This window comes from Saccostrea cucullata, unplaced genomic scaffold (genome assembly GCF_032062105.1).
Source record: "Saccostrea cucullata isolate Sc308-1 unplaced genomic scaffold, CSIRO_AGI_Scuc_v1 ctg1771, whole genome shotgun sequence".
NCBI lineage: Eukaryota > Metazoa > Mollusca > Bivalvia > Ostreida > Ostreidae > Saccostrea > Saccostrea cuccullata.
Genome location: NW_026918360.1, coordinates 108,494 through 135,816, shown reverse-complemented (window position 1 = coordinate 135,816; position 27,323 = coordinate 108,494). Strand labels below are relative to the sequence as shown.

Sequence of the window (27,323 nt, the reverse complement as noted above, 5' to 3'; positions counted from 1 at the left end):
GGAGGAGAAGCATTTTAATATTCATTAAGTAACCATGGCAACATCATTCTTGGAAGACAAAAACCCGATAAAGTTAGAATTAATAATTATATTGTATGTGTGTACGAGGGGTGATCAAAAAGTTCGCGAACTATCTCTAAATTTAAAAAACTACAATTCAGATCAGAATAAAATTTCACATAGATTCATACACATTTTTTTTTATAAATAGCATATGTAATATGAATAAACAAATAAAGTGTAAATTTTACAGATTGAAGTGTAAAATTTACAAATTAGAGTGTAAAATTTACAGATTAAAGTTTAAATTTTACAGATTAATGTGCAAAATTTACACTTTAAAGTGTAAAATTTACACTTAAAAGTGTAAAAGTTTACAGATTAATCTGTACATTTTACAGATTAATCTGTAAAATTTACAGATTAAAGTGTAAAATTTACACATTAAAGTGTAAAATTTACACAGTAAAGTGTAAATTTTACAGATATAAGAGTAAACTTTACATAAAAGAGTAAACTTTACACTTTTAATTGTAAATTTTACAGTTTTAAAGTTTAAATTTACAGATTAATGTGCAAAATTTACACTTTAAAGTGTAAAATTTACACTTAAAAGTGTAAAAGTTTACAGATTAAAATGTAAATTTTACAGATTAAAGTGTAAATTTTACAGATTAAAGTGTGAATTTTACAGATTAAAGTGTAAAATTTACAGATTAAAGTGTAAAATTTAAACATTAAAGTGTTAAATTTACACATTTTTAAAAATTAGAAGTGATAAATGGTGTTTTGCAATAATAAGAATATCTTTATACACTATGCATTGTAATTTAAGTACCTTATATAAAAATTGTGCAATTTCTCCAAAAGCATAGGTACCTATGATTTTTTATTTCTAAAATGTATTTGTTGATCTAAATTAAATTGGAAATTGCAAAGTAGGTGTTTCTATTCACATTTCCTGCATGAAAATTTATTTGAGATTTACTCATTTTCCCTACATAATATGATAAACTTTACAGATGAAATTTGAAGAATTAACGTGGGTAAAAACACGTAACTTTAAGAATTCAGTGACATTTTTGGGAGCATTTTCAATTAGTCAATGCCTGATTTTCATAACCTGAGGATCGGAACACCTTAAGCAAATATCTTGGAAATTCCTTTCTAGAAGTTTATGATAATTTTTATACGGTTTATAAAGACAAAGGACTTGCCAGAAAATTTGTCATTAATTGGATTGATTGTTTGAGTGAAGGAAGGGAGATACTTAAAAATGATGTTTGTTCTGTTGCCCAGTAAAAGCAAACTTGGAGAGAAACCTATCCTATGTTAAGCAATTTGACATAAAAGATCGCCAACTTACAGTTAGAAAAATAGATGAATATCTTTACAATTATATAATTATGAAATCCCTAAAATATCAGTTACTTTAGACTTTAAACATATCAGATATGATTAATTGAAGGTACCCATACTTTATCCACATGAAATAAACGACGCTCAAAAGACAGAGGACTTGGCTTTTGATGGTCACAATGCTCATTCTGCAGAAGAATATCATTATCTAACCATACTATTTCAGACATTAGGCCAGTTCTGATAATTAGACTATTTTTGTTGGAAAAAATAACTTGCATGGTTAGAAATATAAGAGTCGGAAAAAAATTAAGCTTCTATGCCAGAACGCTAAGGAGCATGTCACGTGACCGTCTATATCACGTGATCCGCGCATGAACAGAATGGTTGCTGTATTAAAATTGCAGAGGACTACAGTAACTGTGAAACATTTCCAACACTGAAATCCTATATAATTTCTTTTTTGGAAGTTATTCAATTAGTTCGCGAACTTTTTGATCACCCCTCGTGTGTGAATTATTATTGGCTGATTGTACACCAAGTCATTTGAAATAAAACCATTACTATACGAATGAAAGCAGTTTAAATAATTTTCACTAAAATATCTTATGGTAAGCATGACAAGGGTGTTCAAGGAAATCAATAACTGATGAACAAAATTATGTACCTTAGTATAGTCTAGTGTGCTCCAAGTGTCAAAGAAATAAGGTCAAAGCTGGGAAGTTATGAAATAAAATATATGGAGATGATGAGAAGTATTCAAACTCAAAAGTCCATGAGACAATAGCAGAGCATCTACAAAGCAAACATGGACCTCTGAAACATAAAAACTGGGTCAGGTACCAAGAGAAGTGAGCATTCCCTGCTGACCGATCATATGTGAGCTCCTTGTTGTCATCGGGAAATGAGGGGAAAATCCGTCGACAATTTAATTAGTGAGTAAATAATGGTTTCACAAGTAATATGTAAAACGTCAGTCATCATTTGACTTAATGATAGATTGTATTTGCAGACAGTGTCATTGCGTCAACAATAGAACTTATGAAAATATTATTTCAAATGAGGCTGTTTATATTCTTGTTTCATCAACTTGTTTGTTGATAGATAACCCCAGTTTGGAAATTATTCAATGTATGGTTATGTTCTAATCAGTTGGAAGATATAAACATGAAATGCAGCTGATAAGGGTATATTGCCTCTTAAGTGGGGAAGTTGGCAATTGAAAGGTTAAACATCACGTTTAGCATAAAACTTTGCTGTTAGATTACCATTATCACCTTTTTCTTGTAAAATATCGAAATATGCAACAGACTTTGCAGCATTTTTTTTTTTATTTCAAGCTCAATAGGATTTATCGTAACGTTGTGTTGAAGGCCACAGCAAGTTTTCCATTCTCTCATGTATAAGATTTTGAAACAAAATGCTTAACTATAAATTTAAGTAAAGGTCTGCTTATAACGGGGCGCTAATGGCAGCCATTGGATTTCCAGTAGATTGTTGGAAGACCTTATCTCCATAAACCACATATATATTTTCAATAAAAAATTCAAGCATCTCTTTAATAGCATTTTCAGAGTACTTTTGTGTTTAATTAGAATATTTCCAAACAAAATAATTTTGGAATTTGACATATTTATTTAAAACTTTAACTTTGGCCATAACTTTTGAAAGGTTAGTGCTTTGATCCTTCACATATGTAATACATGTGACAAGACCTTTCTTAAGAAACTAATAGCTTTGACCCTTTGACCTTGGAGTTTGACATACCTATCAAAAACTTATCCTTGGCCTTGGCCATAACTTTTGAACAGGTGGTGCTAGGGCTTTCGTTTTTCACAATCGTATTTCTTGTGTGAAGACCCTACTTTGGGTATCAATATACTAGTATTTAATTTGCATTTAAGAAAATTTTAATCTTCGAGATCTTACCATTTGGAGCATCTTGTTCCTTATAACTTTTGATTGAGAAGAGATAGGGCTTTAATATTTTTTGACATGTGCATCGCCTGTGACAAGATATTTCCGAGCTTGCTATGAATTCTGACTCCTTGACCTTCACGATTGACCTTATTTTAAAAAAAACAATCAACTTTGGCAATTATTTCTAAATGACATATGGTAGGGTGTTCATATTTGACACATGTCATAAAAAATGACACCTCACTCACTAACACACCGATAGCGTGAGGCCACAATTCTTTGAATTTTTGAAAAGTTTATTGTAGCCCACTTTTGCAACATTCGTCTGTCCGCCTGTTCATCACAAAAACTTTAACCTTTCCCATCACTTTTGATTTAGCGAAGCTTTGACTTTCATATTTCATATGTGTATTTCTTGTGACAAGACCTTACTGTGGGTACCACCAAATTTGACCTTTTCACCTTGAACCTGGAGTTTGGCCCACATTTACACATTTTTTCAACATTTACATTGGCCATAACTTTTGAATGTTAAATACTACGATTTCATATTTCACATACATGTATGTATTTTTCGTGGCAAGACCTTTCATTGGCTACCAACAACTCTGACCTTTTGATTTTGACCTTGGATATTTCCGTATCTATGAAAAAAGCTCTAACCTTGGCCATAACATTTGAACATAAATGCTAGGGGTTTCAAACTTCAGATATGTAATTTTTGAGAAAAAACCTTTTATAGGATATCAAGAATTTTGATCCTCTGAACTGGACCCTGGAATTTGATCTACTTTTAAAAAGCCTTAGCAATAACTTTTGAAGGGTTAGGACTAGAGCTTTCATACTTCACATATGTAATCCTTTGACAAGACCTTTCATTAAATACCAAGGACTTTGACCTTGACCTTGGAGTTTGACCTATTTTTAAAAAAAACCTTGACCATAACTTAAAAGGGTTAAGGCTTGGGCTTTCCTTCTTTACTCACTTTTAAAAACTTTAACCTAGGCCATAATGTTTTACCTTGACCTTCACGATTGACCTTATTTTTTTTTAATTCAACTTCGGCGATAATTTCGAAATGACATACATTGTATGATAAGGCGTTCATTTTTGGTACTATATGTCATAAAAATGACATCTCACCCACAAACACACCGAAAGCGGGGGACCACAATTTTATGAATTGCTTTTTTTAAAGGTTTGGTAATTACTTATCATTATTTATCGCGTCTAGATGACCCAGTCGCTTTTCATACTCTTTTTGTTACGAAAAATATGTGCAGCGCATATAAAAGTTGGTCAGATTTTAATTGTCTTCCACTTTTGTGAAAGCGAGAGGACATAAAATTCATTCAACTGTCCGTCTGTCTGTCAGTCTGTCACAAAAATTTTAACCTTTGTCATGTCTTTTGAATGAGGAGAGATATCGATATGGTTTTCATATTATAAATGTATATTACCTGTGACAAGAACTTTCTAAATACACTAAGATTTTTGACCCCATGACCTTGGAGTTTGACCTACTTTTCAAAAACTTTAACCTTGCTCATGACTTTTTATATACATGTATATGGCTTCCATGCTAATTCTGTATATTGCTTTTGATAAGATTTTTCTATATACACTATTATTTTTGATCTTGTGACCTTTTCCTTGAAATTGAAGTTAACTTTAAAATTGTAAAAAAAAATGTGATTTTTTCCCTTAAAACCTCTGAAAGCAAAGAATAGGGCTTTCATATTTTACACGTGCATTTCCTGTGACAAGATATCGTCAAGCATTCTATGATTTCTTACCCCTAAATCGAACCTTCATGATTGACCTAATAAAAAAAATCAACCTCAGTGATAACTTCTGAATGACATATGAAAGGGCGTTTATATTTGACACAATATGCCATAAAAATGAAATTTCACCCACTAAGTCAACGAAAGCGGGGTAACACAATTCTTGGAATTTGCTTGTTTGGTTCATTTTTGCATACAATGAAAAAGTCGTGTAACAGACTTTGAACAACCAATAGCAAATCAGTATTTCATCCGAAAGTAGAACTCGTCAAAATGTATACTAAGTATATGAAAATAATATACCTCTTAATATATTTGTACAAAGGAGTCTTTAGATGTAGCTATAACCAGCATGCTTAAAACAAATGGCGGCAGTTTTGAGACTTAAGCCATCTTAACTTGTAAAAAAATCAAAGGTAAAGCTCCATAACTATGCTAGATACGCTGATATAAATTACTGCTGCTTTTAGTTAACTGATATTTTATGAAAAAGATACGAACCTTGCAAAGAATTTATAAAAATAAATTAAAATATTCACTGGCCATAAAAACAGTTCTGAAACTTAACATATATTGATATCACATATCTGACAAACTATAGCGTTCAAAGGAACGTATGTATCGCCTACTTTGAAGCTTCATTAAGCGTTAAGGATGTAATTAAATCTAAGAAAGGTTAACTGGTGTGATATATCAGGCATTGTCCTGCAAAGAAAAAAAAATAAGATGAGCTAAACATAGTTTTACAACCGATAAACTAGGTTTATCGGGTGTAAACTATAGTTTACAGACTGTACACTATAGTTAACAACGTTAATCTATATTTTACATCTGTAAACCGTAGTTAACGCGATAATCTATGTTTCAGAACCGTAAACTATACTTAACACCGAAAACAACCATTTGCGATTGCAAAACATTCATTTGATTATCTGATCAATACAATTTCACAATTTTTAAACTATGGTTTACAACTATTAACTATAGTTAACAATCTGATAAATATAGTTTCACGATTTGTGAAACTATAATTAACAACTCTTAACAATAGTTCATGATTGTAAATTATAGTTTACAGACGTGAATGTATGATTATTAACAAAATCTATTTTAACGTTTTATTACAGACAGATAAACTTATATAAACATTCGTAAACTAAAGTTAACAACCGTTAAACATAGTTTTACAGATGAAAACTATAATTAATGAATTGTTAACTATAGTTTTCAGTCGATAAACTTAGTTTATCAACTTTTAAACTATGTTTACCTCATTTTTGTGAATTTTGCGTGCCATTGATATCTTAAGGTTTCGTCAAATGTCAACAGGTCTAAAAAATTATTTTTACAATAGCTCCAAAACTATGTGTGGTATAAAGTCAAAATGTTTACAGTTTTTAGACATATCATTGATTAATAGATACATGTAGAGAGTATCACTTGATAACAAATATTAAAAGAACATATTTTTTGAGAAAAATTGTATCAGAAAATGTCCATATTTAAAGAGAAATGCACGTGCTTTTTCTGTCCTTTTTGTGAAAACAATCATTGCAGAAATAATATATGTTTATCATTGAAGGATAAGTTGGACGTGAATGGTCTCCGAAAAGCTGTTATTGAAAGCATGACATGTATAAAGACAAGACCCCTGTAGAACCCGCCATTTGCAATGTACTTTCGCTTTCAAGTCTTAACATTTCGACAAAATAAACTGGGAAAACAACTTTCAAGAGGATATCCAAGTCCAACCTGCCCTTCATTGAAAAACACATTTTGTTTCTGCAGTGATGGTTTTCACTAAAAGCACAGGATTAATTAGGTGCATTTTCTAAAAATATATGCATTTTTTTTATCAACTGATACTTTCGATCTGTTAATCAATGAAAAATTTATAAACTGTAAAAGTTTTAACTTTATACCTCACATAGTTTGGAGTTATTGTAAAAATAAATGTTTGTACATGTTGACCTTTGAAACTGTAAATTTTCACTTGGCAGAGAAAAAATTCATACATTTTAGATTTAAAATTTGATCATTTTTGTGCATCTGTTTATGGGGCCTTTCTTCTCAAAATGGCCACAACCACCAAGCCCTCTAAGCCACACGTCTGGAATCCGACGTCATATGGCGCTGTATGTATGTTACATTATCAAAAGTTAAACGAACGTTTAATATTCTATTAACTTATATCAGCAATGTCCGTTATATAATTATATGGATGCAAGGGTCACTAAAAATGATTGTGGGCTAAGAGCTAGGTACTGCGGGAAAAACTTCATTTGAATCAATTTATAAAGTCCGAATTTTCTCTTCGACCAGGTTTTGCTGTAGAACCTCTGCTCTACAGACGATACAAAAATGTATGTGTAGTATAAAAATAGGCAATTGAATCCTTACCTGAAGAAGATGATGAATCTGGAAAGTACTTAGATGGGTTGAATTCAAATATCAGACTCATGTTCACTCTCAAATCAGGCGGTTCAGCACTGAATGTAAATTTCAGCAAATTGGAATCGTTTTTCAGCGTCAGTGACGATTGATATTCTTGTTCGTGTGTACACTCCCCGTCTTTGACCATGAAATTATTTTCGGTAAAATTAACTGTTGTATATCCATCAGTGAGGTATAATATGGCATCCATCTTAACGTCGATGCAAATTTCATTGTTTGAAGTTGAGTAATTGAATTCTTTTTCCTGTGACACTGATAGTGCTTTATGAAAAATATCAAAATTAACATTAAGTAAATATTAATTTGGTGACACTATATTTTCATTACAAGCTATGTATATATTCTCTATAAACATGTACTGAGAAGTTGCATATATTTAAGGAATGACTGTCTAATAAGCAGAGTATCCAGGACATCAACGATTCTTGGAAATGTGGGATAATGTGGATAAAAAATGTATTTTCCAGCAATATGCGGGTTACGAAACAATGCTTGGAAAAATACGAACTTGAAAATATATATGTACTTCTTCCTTCTTATCAGTTTACAAAATACACAAGAATGTTATCTTATATGTAAACAACAACAACAACAATAACAGTGAAGGATATATAACATAAAACTGATGCATGGGTTAGTATAATTTTTTGATTGATTTTGATTAAAGATATATATGCCGTATTAGTGTTTTATTTTTAAAGAAATAAATAAATGTGGTATCTCATCAAGTTATATACTTTCTGCAGATAAGACAATCCCATTCCATCACTTCAAAAAGTTATGAAATATTATTTGGTAAATATTATTTTCTCTCCGAGTCGGATATTAAACCGCCCCTTATTGAAATATTCATGCTCACAGCAAACAATAGTCCAATCTCATGAATGAGCCGAAAAGTATGATGGGCTACTACATGTTTATTTTTACTACAAACACGTGGGTTAGGGAAATGTAGGATGCGATTTCAAATCACTGTTGGAAAGCCAATTTACAATTTTTTGAACGTGTTTGAGGAAAATACGTAGACTATATATTAAGAATTCCCATGCTTACATTAGCAAACAAATTCAGTTTTCATTGTTCAAAAGTACTTTGAAATACTGCTCACAAAGTCTCCACAAGTAAATAAGACTCCAGTTTTTAAACTCGATATTCGTAAATTTGCAATGTAACTGGTTGAATTAACTGTTGCTCAGTTATTTGTTACTAAAAATTTAAAGTTCATTCATTTATAAAAAGAAAAAAAAATTGCAAATTTAAAAAAATTCCCCTATTAATTCTCATGTGCATTGATCGTAGAACGTGTATTGAGTAGCATACTCGTCTGTGTGTTTCGAAGTTGTATATGATGTAAACATTGTCAATACGTGAGCACATCTCAACGTGAGTTGGTTTGATTTTTGTACCATGGAATAGTCACGTGAAATTGACTTTTCACTGAAATCACACACGGGAAAAGCTGTATAATGCAGCGGGGAAAACCCTAATTTTTATCATTGTAATCATTTGTATGTATATGTGAGCATGGGATTAGTAGGTAATAATGTACATAATGCATTAAGCGCTTTAAATGATTGGAAAAATGCATCACTTCTTTCCGAGAGCGATTTAAAAAACTAGCCTTATCGAAAAAAAAACATGTACATGTAGTATTTTTTGTAGTAACCTGTAATCCAACTCATTGACAATAGTTTCCTCGAACTCGCGAGACTTTTCCAGCGCACATTCGCAGATCCAGCATTAACGTCAATCCTTCATAAATATGCATTAGAATATCATGTTCTTTTCCTGACCAGTACTTTGTTAATAACGAATACTATTTCGTCGAATTTGCAAGAATAATTCATATCTTATAGCTTATCATACTTCAGGAATTTTTGTTTCGTTTCAGTTGTGCAAAAATACTGTTTAACACGGCATATATATCTTTAAAAATGATACAAATTATACAAATGATAAATTTCTGAAATATTAAGAAATCGTAAATGTTCTTTGAAGTTCAATCTGAGACTTATGCAATATTTTCTAAATGGATTTATTTAAATATATCCATATACATAAGTATTAGATAAGTATATACTCTTGCAAAATTTCTACATTAAATCTAATAAACGTAATCAAAATTATATATACGAACATAAATTTATTAGAGTTATCGCTGATTTCTGATAAAGGTTTGTGTTATGTATCCTTAATTTAAATTAAAAACATTATATAAATATTGCATGTAGTTGAGTGTAACACTGAAAATTTCCACCCAAGAAAACCATTGTCAACCGAGGCGCATTCATTATACTGAATGTTTTATACAAAAACATAACAGTGAAACGTGTGCGCATATTTTCGGTATTTTTTGGAATATCACCCGTCGTCAAGTACTGTTGACTGTTGCTACGCTGCCCAGAGGGCGTAGCTTCATTATTCAGCGGGTAAAAGTGTTTTTTAAACAAATGTTTCTCGACCAGTCAGATTCAACTTATTTATATGAAAGTTTAATATTGAAGAATGTTTTATAATTTTTTTAGCAACGCGATTACTTTCTTCAAAATTTCTTCTAACTTGTTATTATTATGAAACATTCATAGTTACCAAACAGGAGTATTGCTGCTCTGATGAAGTGTTCTCCCATATTGCTTTTAATCTAATGAGAGTTATCAAGTCAAGCTGACGTCATTGATGGATGTATGAAAATTGGACAAAAATTAACATTTATCATAATTATACTTAGTGGTATATACACTGACTTGAGTGACGACACAATATCTCATATCAATGACCTGCCATATTATCAGAAAAGCATACTAAAATTACTATCAACCCGGTAGTAACGTTTTAATAGCGATTAAAAGTTGATTAAGTCAATTTGATTAAAATATAATTACCGGTATTTAATGTTATAATGAAGGGTATTAACTGTCTTGTTTGAAATCAATATTTTGCCAGTTTTGTGGTCTATACAATGACCTTGTTAGCAAATATAATCTGATATTAAGCCGAATGCTGACTGAGGTTTTGTATATACAAATAATCTGGACATTTTAAAATGTCCAAATAATTTGTCTATGAGAATGTTTCTTTATACGTAGAAACATGACCCCGTGTGAATATTCTGCAAGTAGGGTATTTTTTCAACTGTAGAAAACTTTTCCAAACCGATAATTTTACGACTCCACAAAAGTTAAAAAATGAGCCCAGTCAATATTCTGTGGATATGATCACTTTTCTTTGTTTAAAACCAGCGTTACGCTACGACTGGACATACGAACTTTGATAAAATGGACCCCTGGTAAACTTTTCTTCCATTTTACTTGTCTTATGCAGTAGTATTATCATCTCTAAGAACATGATTGCTGGTTTTCTGTAGATGTACAATAAGATTTTGAATTTTCTTTTTCATCCTAGGAGCAAATAGGGGACGAAAAATTACATTTCATAGATAAAGACCTCGGTTCTCTCAACCGTTGTATTTTACGCAGTAGCCATATAATCTTTGGAAAGATGATTGATTGTGTTCTGTATGTGTGCAATAACGCTTTGGAATTTTCATTTTTTTTTTTTACCTTTGGAGGTCTAAAAGCGGTGGAAAATGACATTGTTTTCTGCATTTTATTCTACTTTGGTAACAATTGCAACATCATTCATGAAAGTCAAAATTTGATAAACACCGAATTATGTAATTTATAAAAGATTGCTTGCCTTAGAATAATTTACGTCTGGATTGAAAATAAATAAAACCTTTAACAATTCTTCATAAGTTAACGCCATATTGTTAAAGATTGTATTCAATGTGTTAGTTGTTCATAATTCTGACGTTTCTTGTGAATAATGACCAACACAACGACTAAAAGTAGAAGTCCTCCTAATGCTGCTCCTGTGGAAATTAACAGAATGTTATTATCTTCATTGTCCTTACAGTAGACTGCCGCTATAAAAGAAAATGAAAATATATTAAATCTTCATATCAGGTTTTATCAACGTATTACATTTACATGTATCGACCTATAATTTAATATCTGTGAACGTCGTAACTATTCCTATGCAAATTTATTCTGCTTATTATTATTATATCAATTTAACAAACACCTGGAAATGGTTTCGTCTTCGCAAGTAAAGTTAAGCACATTGGTATAAACAAAAGATAATAGAAATACATTATTAACAGACCTACACGATTTATTTTCTTATTTATTTAACATTTATACATATTCACATTATGTACTAAAAATACCACAGAGTCTATCAAGTCTGTTTCATATTGGAAATTTTATGAGAAAAAGATTTATGGTAACCTAACAAAAAAGTAATGAAACATGTGATTACTTCAACTTTTCTATCATCAGCTTCCCATACTTATGAAGCAATATACCCTGCATATTGGATTTATAGGCATCTCCATATGAGCACAAATTCTCTAAGGGAGAACAAACAAACAAACAAAATGGGTTTTATATCTCCCAGTTGACTAGATAAGCAAAAGCTTTTTCCAGAAAGAAAGGTTTCAAAAACGCTCAAACTATTGATAAACAAATTGATGAAACAAGGATATCAAGAGTTTGGAGTAAACTTTTATTTAGAGTCGTCATTTCGCAAGTTTTGACTCTGACTGAATTTAAGATTTTTTTTCGCTTTTCTGATCATAACAGTTAGCTCGAGTGGGTTTGACCGGTAGACAGGGGATGCCTGCTCCTTAATGGCGCCTGATCCCACCTCTGTTGTTTTGAAAAAGTATGTGTTATCTTTGCTTCCAATTGCAATTTGTATTGAGTTATCAGATTTTTAGCTTGATACATGTAACAGTAATTTCAATATTTTATACACATGAGTGTTGTTTGAATGCATTTAAAAGAAATTCGTATTTCATAAAACCTACAGCTGAAAGCAGTTGAATTTTCAGTTTTGAAGGCTTGAAATTGAAGTTCCTTGGTTGTCATAGATATGCCATTCTGAATGTTAAATGTAGATTCTTTCTTGCACGTGTAGCTTTGATCCTTATTTGTTGTCAATGCATTAAGATTGGCAGTAACAGCTGTTTTATTTGTACCGAGAACTGCAATAAGAAATAAAATCAGTTTGATGAACTATAATACAAAGACCGTGGTTTCACTTGTCATACATTGTCTGCATCAAGCATGATTATTGAGTACATTTCACTTACAGACAGTTCAATTATCATTGCGATTAACAAAAACTAACAAAATGTAACTAAATAATCAAATGTTTATCGTACATACTATGGTAGCATCTAGTTAAATATAGGTTTTTTATAGTTTAATGTACACTAATGCCTTGTCTACCAATGATACCTTCAGACTTTGAAACTATGATTTATAGTTGAGATTTTTACTATGACAATTTATAAAAAAAATTTTTAGGAATTCATTTGTAAATTGTATGTTGTTTTACGAGTAAAATTAAATTTCAAAACACCTACATATAAATTAAATTTGGAAAAAGTCTGATTATCCAAAAGTAGAATTTCGACAGTTAACACGTGCTTTTTTTAGGGAGGGGGGATTTGAAACTTTTATTTATTTAATCATATATATATATCAATTTTACAAAAAATATGATATGAAAAAGAGTTTCCATCGTCAGACAACAAAGAGGAAATCTCCAGGAAAATTGTGTGTAAATAGAAATTATGCATGCATGCTATATTTTATTATAAAAAATTTAAATTAAATGAACTGAAACAAAATACTTACTGCTGTCCACAGCGTTTGTAAAAAGGTTGTTATTAAAATCATAATCAAGCTCAATCTTGGAGATGTGGTACTTAGTAACTTTCTCTCTTGCTATGATTTCACTTTGCTGTACATCAGAGGAGAAGTATATTGTCAACTTCCAGGAATTGTAAAATCCAATAACTATTTTCTGGGAATAATATCCATTCAGTTTTGTGTTGCAGTCCCCAGTTACAGTGTATCGATCTGGTAGAGTGATCAGTGCTGTTGCATTCTAGGAAAATATTTTTTATTAATTCAAAGAGAAAAAAAACGCAATGCTATTTTTAATATTTAAATTTGAATATGTCTCAATTACATCCAAAGAGAATCGAACGTACTTTTTAATAAAAATAAAAATATAGCTAAGGAAACTGTTTTGAAGTATTCAAATATATAATACGCAATTGCAAAGAGTAGCTCTTACTCTTAGTAGTGTAGTGCAAGCTTTACGCCGTATTTTTGGCATCAAATTTGCAGCTGAACGGCCATACATTACAATTAGAATAGATATCACGATACCTATTTTGTAAGATATTTCTAATTGCATTTAATGAAAGTAAACATTAGAAATAATTGCAAAACTAAAGACGTTTTGCAAAAATAAATTGCTTTTTAATTTCTATACTCTTTTTAGTCGACCTTTTTTCGACGCACTTTCTAAAATGTTAATGAGCTTAGAATTATATTGAAATGAATATGATGAAAATATTTAAGGGGGCTGACTAAAAATTCCACTGCGCAATATCTCCCGCATCATAGTAAAATGAAGCGTATTTACTGTTTTGATGCAACTTTTTTCGCTTAATTATTAAAATCAAACAAAATTAAGAAATTATAGGTATAAAAATGTAATATAATTTGATATAACTGACTTTTTAACCGTTTTTTCAATTGATAGGTAGGTTGACGTCGTTTCAGTGTGCTTTTGACGTTATAATAATCTTAAGCTCTCTAAAAAAGGGGTAATAAAAATATTATTAAAGAAAAAGTAATAAACATATGCTCTTGAAATTTAAAACATAGAAATTTGAGAATATCTCCAATATTTTTATTATGTTTTCATGTGGAACCATTGTGTACGTCAGATTTTTTAATACGCTATAAAAATGGTAAAATTTGCTAATTTCTCGCATTTTGAGATGCCCCCTCTGGTAACAAGACGATAGAATTGTATGTTTCTTAATATATTGTATAATCTTGTATTACCCATCAAATATTCTAGTTTGAACAAAATGTCTATTGTAGTATTTGTATAATTTACTTTAAAGTGCTAAAATTGGCATTTTTAAAAAATATATTAATCCTATAGTAAATGTACCTGTATTTTGAGACGGTCCCTCAAAAATACCTGAATAATTTCCCCCAAACTTTGCATGTGCACTGAAGTTATTGTATGTTATATATGGTATAAAATGAAGAGTTTCGCTATTGTAGTTTTCACACATTAAAACTATAGTCGGCCCCCTTAATTGCAAACTTCATTTCGACATTTTTAAATAATAAAATTAAAAGCTATTCTTTATTCCTTAAGGGAGGATTTCCTTAAAGAGAACTGATGTTGCGGATCTAACAGTGGCGCAAATTTCTTTAATTTTAAATTTGAATTATTTTTTGCGGCTCATTAAAACATTTCAAAGAAAATATATCATATTTCTTTTCAGAGAGACAAGAGACTATCGACATAAACATCATAATGCATGAAGCTGTAGTTCTGACATTTACCCCATTATCTGACATGTATGGAATGTTGAACTGAATACCTCCTTTGAGCACAATACAAGTGACGTTTTTATCAGCAACTGCAAACATTTTCAAAGCAGGGTTTTCAGGATTTGGAATAGGTCCTATGTCTTCCTTACAGTCATATCCTGAAAATAAGTTAAGATCAAATTGTTTCTATTTATTACATGTACTTTATATCGATTTATTGTAGTTTGTAGATACCTGTTTTAATTCACATTGTCTAGAAACATAAATAGAGTCTATCAACACTTCTGAAAATTTTAGATTCATGTGGATGATTTCCTCCAAATTGAATAAATTTAGGTCAGGACAAATGTTTTTTGTGAACTTGCTGTTTGTATACATGAATATGACAAAATCCTAAGATAATTGTTTGCTGCAAGTTACATGCAGCAGCAATGTTTGCCACAAGCTTTTGAAAGCTTGCTCAAATGTTTGCTGCAAATTTGCAGGAATATTTGCCTCTAGCTTGCAGCAAAGATTCACTATTAAGAAAATCCAGTGTTTTCCGTAAACTTGCAGCAAACCTCATTAACATGGAAAAATGTTTGCTGCAAGCTTGCTGCATATTTCCCACAAACTTGCTGAAAATACCAAAGCAATGCTTTCTTTAGCTGCAGTGCAGCAAGTTTGCAGCAATATTTGCTGCAGACCCGTAAAAAAGTAAATGTGACTTTTTGATATACATCTACTGAGGTTATTGAAAAGGGGTATTAAATTGGTATTAAAGTAAAAATATAAATCTTGGTTTTGAAATTCTAAACGCAGGAATTTAAAGATCCCATTTTGCATCAATCCTTAGTATCTAATGTCATATTGTGTAGCACTCCATAAATTAAACGGAAAAATCGCCTTTTTAGATATCATATTAATGAAATCAGATAATAGACCGTTTTTGTCTTAAATAAAGTGTGTATATTAATAGCATTATTTATCATAAAAATTTAAGCAAGACTGTGAAAATCCGGTTGAAACTGATTAAGCATTAATGGTTGAAAAATGGCCCTGATGTTTATTTAAAGGGAAATATTAAGTAGAAGTTCATAAAATACAAATTAATTACCATTTTCTGAAAATATCCCATTCTCCACATCAAATGCTTGTATTCTGAAATTTCTGAACATAAAAGCCATGGTATCGTCTGAGAAATTTCCCCCTACGTCACATTTATAATAAAACTTGGGGATTGATAACTTCAGTGGCTTACCAATTACCACGTGATTTAACTCACCTGCAAATTGGACATAGGAAATCATAAGTATAATGTTCAATATAAATGAATGGTTGTTTAACCCATGATTGTTTATAAGGAGAATCTTTTCATAATTTCTACACAGCAGCTAAATATGCGCATATCTTTTTTAAATATATCTCTGATAAGTACTCTCTGAAAAAAATCTTTTCATCTGGAAATCTCAACACCTAACTTTAACTACATTAAGGAAGGATTCTTCTCTGGTTTCTGAGTACATATAGATCAAATATTCAATGTATATTTGCTTATATGCATTATACATTTAGGTGAAAGCGATTTAAAAGACCATATTTTTCTTTCCTCGTCACAATTGTACAACTTTAAATAGAAATGGCAAAATATTTCTTATAAATATGAATTTCCAAACAAACTTCAATTATGTTAGATTTTAAAAGCTTCCAATCTGAGTACAGACATGATCCAAAAATCCTTAGAAAGTGTTTTTACTCTCTTACTAAACGGTAGAAACTTTTTGTTTTTGTATCGTTTTGTATCTCTATATGACTTCTTTACCATATGTGAAAATAAGAAAAATATAAATATAGGCTGCAAATAAAAATAACTTAAATATCCTAAAAATTGAAGAAAAAATAGAGGAAATTCGGATTAGCCAAAATCCATTTTTGTTACACTATTTGTTTCAATTTGGTAAGAAAATCGTATAGACCCTATATGGTAATATGGTAAGACTCTATCTCATGACTGGATGCAGCTATGTTTATTCTTTATGACCAGGGGAAAGGTAATGACCTTAACCTGACATTGACTCTAATATAAAATGGTCAAAACTAATCTAACTGATTCCATCACCTAGTCATGTTGTCTTCTTGAGTTTGTAAAAACTTCATTAATTTTTAAATATAAAAAATATATTTACGTGTGAAAAGAATCCTACCTTAATGTACATTTATTTGAAGTCCCAACCCCGTCCTCATGAAAATACAAAAAAATCCCATCAAATCATATGCCGTTGGTGCGTTACCTACATTTCGGATACGCTTTTAACCTGACATCTGGGAACATTGTAACATCAACATCTGCAGACAAGGATACCAAATAGGATATGCCTTCCATGATTTCAAAATTCAATGTCAAGGATTTGATTTCTGCATTCTCTGCTGTTATGGTAAGGCTGGAAGTGGCGTCATTTCCACTGGCACAAGTTCCATTGACTCTAACTTTACTGCTCTCTGGGAATTTTATAATTTTTTTGGCCTGCAATGTAGAAACTAATATCTCATTAACAAATCCTTTCTATATTGCTTAAATTAATTATTACTCCATAAATGACAATTATAAAAACATTTCTTTGTTTTCTAAAGAATTTTCCTGTATATTCTTAAGAATTGTCCTTTAAATTTTTGTTAACGTTTCTACTCTTATGCTTGCTTTCACCATGAATTTTGATTTGCCCAATCTCGGCAAGTGAGATCTGATGTGAGGAAAACTATAACTATCTGAACCTTCATGCACTATACTATCAGCGATTTAAAAACTTTTAGGACATTGTTTCGAAAGTATCCAATGGCTTGGAATAATTTGTTTATTTTTTGGTTTATTTTTTTTTAAACAAGCTCATGATTAAAACATGCACATTTTTTTTAACTAAAGAAAACTTACAATTCCATTATCCCATTTAATATAAGTCACAATAAGTTGAAAGTGTCCCTCTATGATGAGACAGGCTATAGAATTCTCCATTACTTTGTATGTGGACGTTTGAGAGGATACTGGAATTGTGGTCATATAAGTGGGATCAGCTGTGGAGGCGTCTACTGTTACATTGCGTGGCCAGAATGTTGTAACTTGGAATACCATTTTTTGATACGGGCATTTTTTATAATAGCATTCAAACACTGAAATAACGTCATAGAATAAGAAATATCTTCTTATTTAATAATTCGTGGAATTTTGATACCATCATTCAACAAGACTTCCATGGGCCACATCGCTCACCTGAGCACTGCGACTAAGAAAAATGCAGAAATCACATTATCATTTAAAAGCTTGAACCAAAAAGTGGTCCCAACCAATTCCAATAGGGAAGAGGGTATGATTTGAACAAACTTGAATCTACACTAACTATGGATGCTTGCATATGTCTTTGAATATCTGTCCCTTCAATGCCCTTTACATATGAATTAACTTTGTGCCCCCCCCCCCTCCCCACTGACTATGATACAACCACCCCCTCCGCCTCCCCTATGATTATAAGTGCAAAGTCCATGTTTTGCTCTTGTATATGTTTACCCAAAATAAGTGTCAGATTAAAAAGTAAAATAGGCAATAAAGAACTGAATCTGTGAAAGTATTATTAAATTTCATAATGCGTGTCGGATGGAGTTGCAAATAAGAGACGGCTACTCTTGAATATTACACATGTAGAAAGAATGGCGATGTCGTTGTTTTGTTATGGGAAACTCAAAATGTGTATCCGAATAAAAGTAAAAAAAAGGGGGTGAACAATGGTATTGAGAAGCAGATAAGAGATATCAGATGGATACCCCAACGTGTAACAAACGAATGGAGACAGACGGACAGATGGGCGTCAGGACGGACGGACGAACAACCCGATCATCATATTCCTCCCACTTTTCAAGCAATGTTCTGGAATTTTCGTTGATGTGTTATGCATATAATCTAAATTATTCCCCCATGTGTGAGTAGTTTTTTCTTCATTTCTTCCAAGTAAACAACGCGTTTTGAATTTTAAATGTGCACTTATTTAAAGACCCGCGTGTTTTCATGTGAGTAGTACCTTCTTTCTTATATTTAAAGGCAAAAAAAGCGCAGGTAAACTTTTGAGATGAATTATTTTTTTCCCTTTTTTTTAGCAATCCTGTCTTATTTGTAAAATCATCTTTCAAAACATGTGACCAAAATGACATTTGATTTTGTTTCATTATTCATGAGATACCCATATGACGATACCCCGTAAAAGTGAAATTCGAAAACTTTCATTATCTTTAAAGTCTCACCGGCGCATCTGTCACAGCTTTCACTCTCCTTTGGCAGAAATTTATCAGAATGTTTATCTTTTAAACCCTGGGTATATTGAGATTGGGTAATCACGCTGAAAAATTAGTGAAACGACGCGCGCATGCGCTAATGAGAGGAAAACCATTGTAAGTTGACTGGCTCGAAAACCCGATTTATGCTATTTTTTTTAAGTTTTCGGGTGAATTTAAAGATTATAATAGTCTTCTGTATAAATAGCGTTCTTTGGTAGTAAGGTGGAAATTCAAGAGGTAGCAGAACGAATAACCCGATCGTTAAACGACTTTTTTTCGCGTTTACGTCATTGTCAAAGTTGGTTGAAAACCATTCCTGGTCCTCTCTGACAATGAGTAAGACGTTTTATGGGGGGAAATTTACGAGAAACTGCCCAGTAACTGCCCAGTAACCAGTTGGTACATTTTTCTTACTTGGGCGATTCGAAAACCCGACGCAATTGAACTTCTGTAAACTGTATCAAGATTGCAAAAAAGTCATATCATATCTAAATGCTAAAAAATGCGTGTCCCTCTGGTGTATCAAATGGTACAAGATTTGTTGACAAACTCGTCATCAATATACACTTGTTTTGAGCTTTTGGCGTATTCCTTTCGTTACGTCATACATTTTACGGTTGAATAATTCTGAACACTAATTTTGGTGCATTGTAATTACTAACTAACATTCTCATCTGACCAATTTTCGTAATTTTCGGTCATGCGGTTAAAAAAAATCAAATATAATGCTACCCTGCGTTTCTTTTTCCTTTCAGTTTGCTTAAATTGACCTTTAACAAACTTAGCATTTAAGCAAACTATCACTGTAATTTTAAATTCGATTTCAGTGGCTTTCTTCAATAACAAATATTTGGAATTCGAATTTACTGACAATCTGAAAAATCAGTTACTAAAAACTTCAAATGCTCATCACAGACTTCATTTTAAATTATCTGAAATATACCACAAAGTGTTTATAAAGTATTGATTTTTTGTTAAACATGTATATTTACTATTGCATTGAAATTTTTATCATTTTACGACATCTAGAGACATAGTATATTTAATTTCATATCGGAATATGGAATTAAAGTAACATCTAACCATCAGTACTGAGGGTTCCATTTTCTATATTAAAGGCCTGAATCTGGACACCAGACATATCCATTAACATTGTGTAAGTAATGTCTTCCAGCTCTCCAGTCAATGTCATTCTCTGAGGGGATATACACCGGTAAAGCTGGGTGACATTTCCAAGTTTCAAGTCTCCAGTGTCCAACAAAGTTGTTGTAGCTGAAATTTTTTGTCTAAATGATATTTTCAAAAAAAAGGGATAAAGGGATAAATGGAAATCCCGTTTTAATGTTTTCGTTGTGAATATTTATCAACATATGTATTATCAATATTACAGCTTACTTGCTATTGGTGTTCCTGGAAAGAACTCGAATGGAGCAAATGTAAACCTCAAACTCATGTTCACTGATAAATCAGGGAGAGCATTGAAAGTCAGGGCCAAAAAGTCTTCTTGGAAATTATGCAGTATCAATGTTGCCTGATATTCTCCTTCTGTTGCACAATCTCCGCTAATCACAGTGAAATTACTTCCATCAATTTTTACTACTTCCTCTCCATTACTCAGAGTAAACATAACGTCCATCTTAACATCAATACAGGTTTCATTGTTGCCATACATGAACCTATACTCTGATCCTTGTGTCAGTGATAATGCTTAATTTGTCAAAGTAAAATGAAAAATAGTGAATATCAAAGCCAAGTCTGGAATATATGAACAATATGAATAACTACATGTATATTCAAAATTCAATTTTATTATAAATCAATGTCATCTTTGGAAATGAAGAAAAATAGATGCAGCCTATAAAAGTCATTATCTTCGCAAAAATGTACACGTATCTTCAAACTTCTCTTGCTGTAAAATTGTGAAACATAATATGCCTAGCCTTCAATCGGTATTATTGAAAAAGGTAAAATAACTTTCAATTTTCAATTTAAAAAAGAATGTTTAAATCATTTGTTATACACTACGTACCCCATAGGATTAATGATCCAACGGAAATTGCCTTGCAAATGGACATCGAGCGTTCGGGTATCTCAAATTAGTTGTAAATTATAATTACTAGGAAAGGGCATAAACAAAACCGGTTAATGAAAATTATAAGCTAACAAATACAGATATGTATGAATACATATTGTAAAGTATGAACGAGAGGATTTGATTATCAAATGATTTTACGGCACACTGTTATCTCACAAGATACACAAGTTATTGACATATTACACTAGATACATTTTTCCCTGCGATGTTGCTCTATATATTGATTATCTGTATATTACTCCATATTTTTATTAAAGAAGAAGGTATGATTTTTACTTTTAGCGCCCTAAAAATGTAATGACATCAAAAGGTTTTGAAACTGGCTTAAATATTAGTTAAATAAATGACTCTGATAAATCAGGAAAGAATATGGGATGAAGGTTTACCATTCTGCAAGTATGACGTCATTAATGTGAAGCATTTCTCTATTTTCAACAGAAAAAGCCTCAAAATGGCACATTTCAAGGGTGATTTTCATTTCAAAAACAGTGTCCACAGCCGTTGTCCACGTTAACTTTTTGATATATTGTGCAAAATTCAATAACAAATCACATATCTCGAGATCTTTGTGGGCGATGCCTGTGGACAATATTATCTGAAAGAAAATTCCATTGAAAATTGGTGTCTTCTGCAACTTTTTAAGAAAATACGGGGAAATGCACGTGTTTATGACGTCATAATTAGCATTTAAAAACACATGTGGGAAAAATGACTTGTATGATTTTTCTGCATTGAATTTCAATTATTTAAAAAGCATGAGTTTTCAACTTTTACACCAGTGTCATTTTTTTTAGAAAATCACAGTGCAAAATTTGTATGGAAACCATACCTTCTTCTTTGTAAACAATGGAACAGTAATAAGATTACAGAAATTAGTTTTTACTACCGAAAAAATATTATTTCAACAGAATTGTGTGTACTTACATGTGTATGATTATTTTTTTTTAATTTCTTTTAAACTTTGTCTTTTTATGTAATAACCGATGGAAACATGATATTACCTTAGCAAATGTATGTAAGAAAGGCAAAGTTATAAAATGTCATATGAGGAAATCGGTCATTTATAAATGTTAGATGTTATTGATATACAAATTATCACAACCCATGAGTCCTCTCGAAATTTTCGAAAGAATATCAATTATCACTGGCGAAAACTTATGTTAAATGACGAAGCTTAAAACCAATAAATTTGTGGCACGTGTTTTGAATAAGCTTCTTCAATTTTTAGCAACTAGTTTAACAAAAAAAGGCGAAAAAGCCTTTGGAAAAGAAGGGAGAGGTGTTGGAATGTTGATATCTAGACCATACTGACAACATTTTTTGCTCACTTTTATTTTAGCGTTTATTGCAGCCCGGAGTCCGGGCTGCTCTTTACAAATAAATATATGTAAGATTAAGAGTTGGTGAATGGGGATTGGGGCGGGAGTAATTATTCAGAATAAAAGGTTATCTTAACATTGAAAAGATTATTAATCAGAATGATCTTTCCTTTATAAATTTGGAGATACGAAATTTATTTACTTCCATAAAGTGAATCTGTAAAAATATTTATGTTTTTCATATTCAATATATAAAGTTGCTTATCATTTACTATGGACAGAATTACAGGTCCCTTTTTTTAGAACATCGAATTTAACTTCTTGCATGAAAACGTACTCTGCACAGTTCGTGCTTTATATAAAAAATTGAAAATTAAATTACATTTTTGAATATAGCCTTTATTCAAAAATGTAATTTAATTTTCAATTTTCTTATTTTATATTATAGGTGATGAATGTGTCTAACTTCAATTCATATTTTATGCGGCCAACATTTACTTGAAGAATTGATCAAGTTTAAAATGGAGTCGTTTTTTGTTTGATTTTTATCCGACTATGAGTTTTTAAAATATTCGCCATTATCGTCTTCTTCAATTAAACGCATGCCTTTTCACACAAATCAAAGCGGTTTGATGATCAACACTTATTTCCATTGTTTACTTTATACATTTCCCGGGCGACTTTTGATGGTTACATCAATGTTTTCTTGTTTGTCCTTGATATTACTTTAAAAAAATTACAACTAATATAAAAGCCGATATATACACATTTTATAAAGTTTGTGCATCATTTCAATCGCCGACTTATCACAATTATGGACAAAATTTAACCAAACCAAAAGTGATCTTTGTTTGAGGCCAAGGTTTCACATTACAACCACGTTAAGATTGTGAAATGGTACTGAACCACTTCTTTAGTAGAATTTAAATCAGCAACTTCAATGGTGAGAAAAAGGCAACAAACAAATTTGTTTTTCTCGCTCCAGTATCATCTCAATTTCTCAAACAGTCTGAATCTTCAATAAAGAGGTAAACTTAAGCGCGAGACGTCAAAAGAGGGTATAAGCGTTGACAAAAATGCTTCTGTGTGATGCACAGGCCTATCAAATTTCCGGATCGGAATCTAATTGAACATGTTGGGATTTTTAAAGGCAATGTCGAAGCCCCCTCATCACAATTTCAACGGTTTAGAAAGATCAATGCAGTAAGTGTGGCAACCAGCGTATACTATAGGATTTTGATCTTGACTCGAAATTAATATATGACAGTTTTATCCGAGGATTTTGTCTAATTGCACAAGGTATGGGTTCCCTCTGAAGAACGTCAAGTAGAGGAGCTAAAGGACACCCTTGTCTTGCTAATTTTGAAATTCAAAAGTATTTTGCTACAAATCAATGTGTTTTACTGTAATTTCTTTGTATTCAACAAAGCTTGTATGCTAAATTGCCATTTTAAATGGTTGTAAAATGTAGGCTGGAATCTAGAGTTAGCGTGCATAGTTCTTCTCAAGTATATATATATCAGGCCCTCATCAGGAACAGTGCGTTATTTTGCTAGTTTGGCACTTACAGAGTACAGTTTATTATTATAAGTATCTTTAATTTTCTTGTTAAAGCTAGTGTAAATCTTTAACCATAAGGGCGTAGGTGTCCATTTTGTATATAAAGCCTAGTTCTTGATATTGGAAATGTCTATCTTCTATAGCTGACCCCATCCCGTAATCCTTAATTTGTCACTGAGATAATTTTAGTAAATTTCATAATTTAACTTAATTTTAGATAATTTTAATTAAATCCAGTAATTTATAAGAAACAGACGGGTATACTTTCTTAACTTTTATTCCTCTTCATCTATCAAATATAATTTATCTGCATTGGAAATACATGAATTTAAAACAATCTTAATACATTGAATAATTAGATCAAAGCTCCTTTAAAATCTGCAGCACATTATAAAATCATGTACAATCGGCTCAAAATATTTTTATTTTTAGATAAATACAAATACGGTTTTATGTGGTATCATTTCATAATATTTCATAAACGATGAAACTTGTCATCATGAGCTTGAATTTATAATAAAATTTTGTGTATATCTAATATAACATTATTCTAAAAGCTTAAAGATTTTCACGTTCACTAAATACAAAAGAAAACAAGATGTGTTTGTGAAACACTATGCGCCCGGCGTCAACAAAATTCAAAAAAGCTAATTTTAGTATATAGGTCACAGTCAAGGTCATGAGGTCATTGACCTTGGTGTTGTTTGTAAGAACTTAATTAGTGGGGTATGCATACTAAATATGAAATCCCTATCTCCTATGGTTCAAAAGTTATTGCAAAAAGTGGAAAAAGCTATTTTTAGTATAAAGGTCACAGTCAAAGTCACATGGTCATTGACCTTGGTGTTGTTTGAAAGAACTTTATTAGTGGAGTAAGCATACTAAATATGAAGTCCCTATCTCTTATGGTTCAAAAGTTATAGCAAAAAGTGGAAAAAGCTATTTTTAGCATATAGGTCACAGTCAAGGTCACATGGTCATTGACCTTGATGTCATTTGAAGGAACTTTATTAGTGGAGTATGCATACCAAATATGAAGTCTCTATCTCTTATGGTTCAAAGGTTATGACAAACAGTGGAATATTAGCATATAGGTCACAGTCAAGGTCACAAGGTCATTGACCTTGATGTCATTTGAAAGAACCTTTTTAGTGGAGTATGCATACCAAATATGAAGTCTCTATTTCTTATGGTTCAAAAAATATAACAAACAGTTGAAAAACCTATTTTTAGCATATAGGTCACAGTCAAGGTCACAAGGTCATTGACCTTGATGTCATTTGAAAGAAATTTACTAGAGGAGTACGCATACTAATTATGAAGATTCTATCTCTTATGGTTCAAAAGTTATGACAAACAGTTGAAAAACCTATTTTTAGCATATAGGTCACATTCAAGGTCACAAGGTCATTGACCTTGATGTCATTTGAAAGAACTTTATTAGAGAAGTATGCATACCAAATATGAAGTCTCTATCTCTTACGGTTCAAAAGTTTTTGCCAAGGTTAAAGTTGACAACAGACAAACAGACAAACAGACAGGACAAAAACAATATGCGCCCCGAAAAAAATTCGGGCGCATAAAAAACATACATTCCAACATCCTAAATGAAATATCACAAAGATTTTTTTTTAATCCAACAGGTATGAGAGTGGGAGAGAAAGGTGTATATGTCTTGAAATTACTTAAATAAACAAGATGTGTTTGTGAAACACTATGCGCCCGGCGGCAACAAAGTTCAAAAAATCTATTTTTAGCATATTGGTCACAGTCAAGGTCACAAGGTCATTGACCGTGGTGTCATTTGAAAGAACTTAATCAGTGGAGTATGCATCCCAAATATGAAGTCCCTATCTCCTATGGTTTAAAAGTTATGGCAAAAAGTGTAAAAAGCTATTTTTAGCATATAGGTCACAGTCAAGGTCATTGACCATGGTGTCATTTGAAAGAACTTAATCAGTGGAGTATGCATCCCAAATTTGAAGTTCCTATCTCCTATGGTTCAAAAGTTATGGCAAAAAGTGTAAAAACCTACTTTTAGCATATAGTTCACAGTCAAGGTCACAAGGTCATTGACCATGGTGTCATTTGAAAGAACTTAATCAGTGGAGTATGCATCCCAAATATGAAGATCCTATCTCCTATGGTTCAAAAGTTATGGCAAAAAGTGTAAAAAGTTATTTTTAGCATATAGGTCACAGTCAAGGTCACAAGATCATTGACCTTGTTGTCAACTGAAAGGGCTTTATTAGTGGAGTATGCATACCAAATATGAAGTCCCTATCTCCTATGGTTAAAAAGTTATGACAAACAGTGGAAAAAGCTATTTTTAGCATATAGGTCACAGTCAAGGTCACAAGGTCTTTGACCTTGATGTCATTTGAAAGGACTTTATTAGTGGAGTATGCATACCAAATATGAAGTCTCTATCTCTTATTGTTCAAAAGTTATGGCCAAGGTTAAAGTTGACAACAGACAAACAGACAAACAGACAAACAGATAAACAGATAAACAGACAAACAGACAAACAGACAAACAGATAAACAGACAAACAGACAAACAGACAGGACAAAAACAATATACGCCCGGGATCTATCGATCCGGGCGCATAAAAAAAGAAGATTTTTTTAGTTGCACTACCTGAATGAGTTGCATGTCTGAAAAAAGCAAAATAGTTTCGACGTCTGTATATACATGTTCATTACAATATTAATGCCTTATTGAAAGAGATGGAAATCAATATGTTAATCGTTCATAACTCTGACGTTTATTATGTACAATAACAGCCACTGTGACTAAAAGTAGATCTACTTTTAGTCACAGTGGCTGTTATATTAAGTCCTCCTAATGCTGCTCCTATGGAAATTAACAGGATATAATTATATTCACTGCTTCCATTGTCTCCACTGTCTTTACAATAGACTGCCGCTATATAAAGAAAATTTTATACAAAATTATATCCATTAAGTAGGTTTTATCATCATATTAAATTTACATATATTGATATCTGTGTACGTCGTTACCATGCCAATGCATATTCATTAGGTTTAATTAGTAAATTAATGAAACAAAGACAAGAAAAGGCTGCCATTC

At 31.5% G+C, this 27,323-nt stretch overlaps 2 protein-coding genes across 3 annotated transcripts in view; both read right to left on the bottom strand.

The window, feature by feature from the left end:
* Positions 1 to 11,189: 11,189 nt before the first annotated feature.
* LOC134263897 (uncharacterized) overlaps positions 11,190 to 27,323 on the bottom strand; it is a 40,113-nt gene continuing 23,979 nt past the window's right edge. The window contains exons 8-9 of one of the 2 annotated variants that reach the window (XM_062746265.1): positions 12,392 to 12,568; positions 11,190 to 11,446 (exon numbers count right to left, since the gene is read on the bottom strand). In XM_062746265.1, coding sequence (XP_062602249.1) covers positions 11,304 to 11,446; positions 12,392 to 12,568 — 320 coding nt within the window. In that variant the 3' untranslated portion in view covers positions 11,190 to 11,303. Of the gene's footprint in view, positions 11,447 to 12,391; positions 12,569 to 26,925; positions 27,159 to 27,323 lie in introns of those variants that run through there. The other variant, XM_062746258.1, reaches the window with a different exon arrangement.
* LOC134263914 (uncharacterized) lies at positions 20,335 to 20,976 on the bottom strand. Its single transcript, XM_062746272.1, has 2 exons — positions 20,652 to 20,976; positions 20,335 to 20,528 (listed from the first exon to the last, which is right to left on the bottom strand). The coding sequence occupies exons 1-2, from the start codon at positions 20,926 to 20,928 to the stop codon at positions 20,335 to 20,337; spliced, it is 471 nt and encodes a 156-aa protein (XP_062602256.1). The 5' UTR covers positions 20,929 to 20,976.